Here is a 6,284-nt window from a genome sequence, read left to right as displayed (position 1 = left end):
AAAAAAAAAAAAAAAAAAAAAAAATTGGACATTGCAGCACATACCTGTGGTTCCAACTACTCAGGAGGCTGAGGTGGGAAAATCACTTGAGCCCAGGACGTCAAGGCTGCAGTGAGCCGTGATCGTGTCACTGCACTCCAGCCTGGGTGATAGAGTGAGACCCTTTCTCAAAAAAAAAAAAAAATTTTTTTTTTTTTGTTACTTCTAAAGAAGTATATTTATTTTCATATATGCAACTTTGCTCCTTAACAGAGACGGAAAAAGCCCTGAACTAGGAGTCAGATGACCTAGGATCTAGGTTGTAAACTCACTTCGTGAATTTGAGAAAATTACTTGCACCAATAGGGTCTACATAAGTATTAAGATCATATGTAAGGCCAGGCACAGTGGTTATGCCTGTAATCCCAGCACTTTGGGAGGCCAAGGCAGGAGGATTGCTTGAACCCAGGAGTTTGAGACCAGCCTGGGCAATATAGTGAGACCCCATCTATACAAATCATTTAAAAATTAGCCAGTCATGGTAGCAGATGTCTATGGTCCCAGCTTCTCAGGAGGCTGAGATGGAAGAATTGCTTGAGCCCAAGTGGTCTAGGTTACAATTAGCCATGATGACACCACTGCACTCCAGCCGGGGTGACAGAGCAAGACCCCGTCTCCAAAAAAAACCCCAAATCTCTGTGATTTTTATTATTTATATGGAAAATGTAGAGACTCTATTACAGGTATAAGGTTGTGCTGTATACTTTGGGAAACAGATAATTTAAATATCTGATATATAATTTTGCTTGCTTATAATCAGTTGAGGAAATAAGACTAGTAAACCATGAAAAGTTTAAAAAGCTTTGGCCGGGCGCGGTGGCTCACGCCTATAATCCCAGCACTTTGGGAGGCTGAGGTGGGTGGATCATGAGGTCAAGAGATCGAGACCACCCTGGTCATCAAGGTGAAACCTCGTCTCTACTAAAAATACAAAAATTAGCTGGGCATGATGGTGCGTGCCTGTAGTCCCAGCTACTCGGGAGGCTGAGGCAGGAGAATTGCTTGAACCCAAGAGGCGGAGGTTGCGGTGAGCCGAGATTGTGCCATTGCACTCCAGTCTGGGCAACAACAGTGAAACTCCGTCTCAAAAAAAAAAAAGCTTTAAAGGGAGCAGATATAAACAATGTCTTAGGGAAGATTTAGGCAAAAAGTATATTTAAACATGCCTGTTAAAATCCTAGAATGAGGTGTTTGAATAATAATACTGCATGGAAAAGTCAAATAAGAGACCCCTTTTTTCCATGACTTACAAATTATGTATGTAACGAGAAAGTAAGCCATTCATTTGATATATATGTATAGAGTACCCATGATATCAAATGAATGACACTTGCTACCTTACTAAATGTTAGGGAATTCACACTGAATTATAATTATGTAATTATAATTCACACTGGATTATATCCATAAATTCTACCGATAACAAACAGTACAATAGAAAAAAATAGCTATGTAGGTATGGTTGTAACAGAATCTAAAAAGTACAATAATAGAGATATGAATGAAATAATAATGTTATAAAGAGAGAGAAGGCTGTTTAGGAATAGTGGAAAGAGTAGGAATTCTGGAGTTGACATGTCTGGATTTATTCTTATTTCTGTCTCTTTAATAGCCACGTGGGCCGGGCGTGGTGGCTCACGCCTATAATCCCAGCACTTTGGGAGGCCGAGGCGGGTGGATCACGAGGTCAAGAGATCGAGACCATCCTGGTCAACATGGTGAAACCCCGTCTTTACTAAAAATATAAAAATTAGCTGGGCATGGTGGCACACGCCTGTAGTCCCAGCTACTCGGGAGGCTGAGGCAGGAGAATTGCCTGAACCCAGGAGGTGGAGGTTGTCGTGAGCCAAGATCACACCATTGCACTCCAGCCTGGGTAACAAGAGCGAAACTCCGTCTCAAAAAAAAAAAAAAAAAAAAAATAGCCATGTATTTTGGGCAAATCACAGTTTTCTTAGGGGTGATTAAAAACTACTTGATACAATTATTATAAAAACTAAATGAAAAGAAAAAAAGCTCATGCTTATAATCCCAGCACTTTGGGAGGCTGAGGTGGGAGGTTCACCTACAGCCAGGATTTTGAGACCAGCATGGTCAATATAGCGAGATTCTGGCTCTACTCCAAAAAAAAAAAAAAAAAATTTACCAGGCATGGTGGACACACCTGTAGTCTCAGCTACTCAGGAGGTTGAAGCAAGAGGATCAGTTGAGCTTAGGAGTGCAAGTCTGCAGTAAACTATAATTGTGTCACTGCACTCCAGTCTGAGTGATAGAATGAGATCCCATGTCAAAAAAAAAAAGAAAAATGGGCCTGGCACGGTGGCTCACGCCCGTAATCCTAGCACTTTGGGAGGCCGAGGTGGGTGGATCACCTGAGGTCAGGAGTTGAAGACCAGCCTGGCCATCATGGTGAAACCCCATCTTTAAAAAATAAAATAAAAATAAAAAAATTTAAGAAAAGAAAAATGTTTAATTCAGGTATATGCTAAGTATCTAACACTAAATATATTAGATAAGTAAAAAAAAGATACTTTTTTGTTTATTTTTACTGTTTTCAGGAGTGACAGTTTTTTTAAATGGCCTCTTTTTGCTATATATATATCTCTCTAATTTTGGTATATTGAAAGATTTTTTTTTTTTTTTTTTTTTTTTTTTGAGACGGAGTTTCGCTCTTGTTACCCAGGCTGGAGTGCAATGGCGCGATCTCGGCTCACCGCAACCTCCGCCTCCTGGGTTCAGGCAATTCCCCTGCCTCAGCCTCCTGAGTAGCTGGGATTACAGGCACGCGCCACCATGCCTAGCTAATTTTTTGTATTTTTAGTAGAGACGGGGTTTCACCGTGTTAACCAGGATGGTCTCGATCTCTTGACCTCGTGATCCACCCATCTCGGCCTCCCAAAGTGCTGGGATTACAGGCGTGAGCCACCGCGCCCGGCCCCGGCCGGAAGATTTTAAAGAAAATCTACTTACATGCTTTGGGAGGAAATCAAGCTTAAAGAAGGAATTAGTAGTAATAGTGATGATGATTATTATAGCTGGATTTTTTTCCCTGATTTTAATTGCCACCTACAATCTGTAGATGAGGAAACAAAGAATTAAACTGGTAAACCAGGTTGTGCCGTTAGTCAGATATAGAGATTATATTTAAGCTCAGGTAGCTTTCTTCTAGTGCCACACTCTTAGCTACTATGCTGTCAACGTACCTAACTGTACCTGCATGGTTTTCTTCGAATATATTACCTTTAGTAATATATTCATTAATGTTTTCTTACATCCGTTTTAGCAGAGCTTCCTTTTTTACGTCCAGAAGTATAATCTAAAAATGGAATTACGGATGCCTTATGTAGTTTTAAAATCACTTTTCAAACATCAATTTTTTAGGGTAAAGCTATGATAGAACTAATTTACAACTGGAATTTCAAAGCTATTATCTTCTTGTTTTTGAAAGGCAGGAAGGGAAAAAGGAAATAAAAAGAGAAGGGGAAACGGAAAAATAAGAAAAAGCAAGACAGAGGCACTGCAGCATCTGCCCTCAGGGAAGGCTGAGGAGGGAGGGGCTATTATCTTATTTATAGTCAATATAGTCTTTAATTCTTTCATTGTATATAGTTTTTTCCTTTTTTTTTCTTTTTTTCCTTTTTTTTTTCTTAAGGAAAACTTGGAGTTGGGTAGATTAGGTCTTTCCATTCTTACTTTCTCTGTCTAAATTGACTATGATCAAATTAGTTAATATTTCTCAGACTCAATTTTCTCTTCTGAAAAATGGGAATAATAGTACTACAATATAGAGTATAGTTTGCTAATCCTTAATAAATGTTAACTTCGTTTGCCCTTCTCTTCCTTTTCCTTTTTAATTCTAGAATCTAAAATAAGTATATACTGTGACTAAATGGGTAAGATAGTTGACCCAAGTTTTAATCATTTTGCTTTTAAGTGTTATTTATGGGTGATTACATTGTAGGTATGATTAGAATAATATAGAAGTATTTATGAAAATTTTATACTTTTTTCTTGAAGAAAAGTTCAGTCCAGGGGGTTGTTAAACATCTTTACAGAAAATGCTTTAAGCCATGAGACTAATCCGACTAATCCTCATGGACTTGTGCTTATTAATAACCACAAATTGTAATAACAGTTCCAAAATGAAAACTGAATTCTGTTTTCTTTTTTCAGCAACTTCTTCAAATAGTGAAGCAGAAGACCAATCAGAATTCAGTGGACACTACGTTGAAATTTACTTTGAGTGCACTTTGGAACCTCACAGATGAATCCCCAACCACTTGTAGACACTTTATTGAAAACCAAGGGTTAGAACTCTTCATGAGGGTTCTAGAGGTTAGAATGGGAATTTAGCTTACAGTTTTGATATTTATTAATTTACTTATTTTAGCATTCATTTTATATTTGGTTCCTTAGGTAATTAAAGGTTTCTCTTTCTTTTTACAGTCTTTCCCAACTGAGTCATCCATTCAGCAGAAAGTTCTAGGACTTTTGGTAAGATATAAGCTCTTTCTGCTAAGTTCCATGCTGTATTTATTTTCTGTCTGAAGTAACGCTTTGAAAGTTGCAGCTCTGCAGTGGCACTATCATAGCCAATGAGGTTTATCCAAGACACAATCATTGCTAATTGAGAACTATTCCCCATACCTCACCATGACGACTTGAAATATGGTTGACAATGGGAATTTCTTTTTTTTTTTTTTTTTTTTTTTTTGAGACAAGGTCTCACTTTGTTGCCTAGGCTGGAGTGCAGTGGTGTGTTCACAGCTGACTGCAGCCTTGGCCTCCTGCTGGGCTCAAGCAATTCCCCCAACTCAGTCTCTCTAGTAGGTGGGACCATAGGTATGTGCCACAATGCCCAGCTAATTTTTGTCTTTTTTGTAGAGATGGGGTTTTGCCATGTTGCCCAGGCTGGTCTCAAACTCCTGAGCTCAAGCAGTCCTCCTACCTTGACCTCCCAAAGTTCTGGGATTATAAATATGAGCTGCCTGGTCAGCAATGGCCATTTTGAACGATTTCTAGGCAAATGAACAAAAAAAGAAAGAATGTTGCTGCTATGATACTTGTAAACAGTGACATTGGAAAATAAATATTATTAAATTTAAAAAGACTATAGGCCTTTTTAATCCAAGCACTTTGGAGTGTAATCCAAAGTGTAATCCAAGCACTTTGGAGGCCAAGGCGGGTGGATCACCTGAGGTCGGGAGCTCAAGACCAGCCTGACCAACATGGTGAAACCCCGTCTTTATAAAAAAAAAAAAAAAAAAAAAAAAAAAAAAAAAAGACTATAAAAATATGTATATTGGCCAGGTGTGGTGGCTCACGCCTGTAATCCCAACACTTTGGGAGGCAGAGGCGGACGGATCACCTGAGGTCAGGAGTTCGTGAACAGCCTGGCCAACATAGCGAAATCCCGTCTCTACTAAAAATACAAAAATTAGCTGGGTGTGGTGGCAGGTGCCTGTAATCCCAGCTACTTGGGAGGCTGAGGCAGGAGAATCACTTGAACCCAGAAGGCAGAGGTTGCAGTGAGCTGAGACTGCACCACTGCACTCCAGCCTGGGCAACAAGAGCAAAACCCTATCTCAAAAAATAATAATAAATATATATTTTTAAATTTATTATGAAAACCAGTGTGGCCAACATAGTGAAACCCCATCTCTATTAAAAATACAAAAATGAGCTGGGCTTGTTAACTTAACGCCTGTAATCCTAGCACTTTGGGAAGCTGAGGCAGGCGGATCTTGAGGTCAGGAATTCCAGACCAGCCTTGCAACATGGTGAAACCCTGTCTACTAAAAATACAAAAATTAGCTGGGCGTGGTGGTGGGTGCCTGTAGTCCCAGCTACCCTGAAGGCTGAGGCAGGAAACTTGCTTGAAACTGGGAGGTGTAGGTTGCAGTGAGCCGAGATCGCACCACTGCACTTCAGCCTGGGTGACAGAGCAAGAATCCATCTTGAGCCGGGCGCGGTGGCTCAAGCCTGTAATCCCAGCACTTTGGGAGGCCGAGGCGGGTGGATCACGAGGTCAAGAGATCGAGACCATCCTGGTCAACACGGTGAAACCCCGTCTCTACTAAAACTACAAAAAATTAGCTGGGCATGGTGGCACGTGCCTGTAGTCCCAGCTACTCAGGAGGCTGAGGCAGGAGAATTGCCTGAACCCAGGAGGCGGAGGTTGCGGTGAGCCGAGATCGCGCCATTGCACTCCAGCCTGGGTAACAAGAGCGAAACTCCACCCCAAA

At 40.5% G+C, this 6,284-nt stretch overlaps 1 protein-coding gene and 1 pseudogene across 1 annotated transcript in view; both read left to right on the top strand.

Annotated features, from left to right (window-relative positions):
* ZYG11B (zyg-11 family member B, cell cycle regulator) overlaps positions 1–6,284 on the top strand; it is a gene marked incomplete at its 3' end in the record, with an annotated part of 89,120 nt that overhangs the window by 74,666 nt on the left and 8,170 nt on the right. Inside the window, exons 9-10 of the mRNA XM_032296358.1 lie at positions 4,213–4,374; positions 4,486–4,533. Coding sequence (XP_032152249.1) covers positions 4,213–4,374; positions 4,486–4,533 — 210 coding nt within the window. The remainder of the gene's footprint in view (positions 1–4,212; positions 4,375–4,485; positions 4,534–6,284) is intronic.
* On the top strand, positions 4,608–4,757 carry LOC116564170 (annotated as a pseudogene).

The sequence above is a fragment of the Sapajus apella genome, unplaced genomic scaffold (genome assembly GCF_009761245.1).
Source record: "Sapajus apella isolate SASKATOON/1434 unplaced genomic scaffold, GSC_monkey_1.0 scaffold36, whole genome shotgun sequence".
Classification (NCBI taxonomy): Eukaryota; Metazoa; Chordata; class Mammalia; order Primates; family Cebidae; genus Sapajus; species Sapajus apella.
The sequence above is the reverse complement of the archived record's forward strand: the minus strand, read 5'-3'. Positions and strand labels throughout refer to the sequence as shown.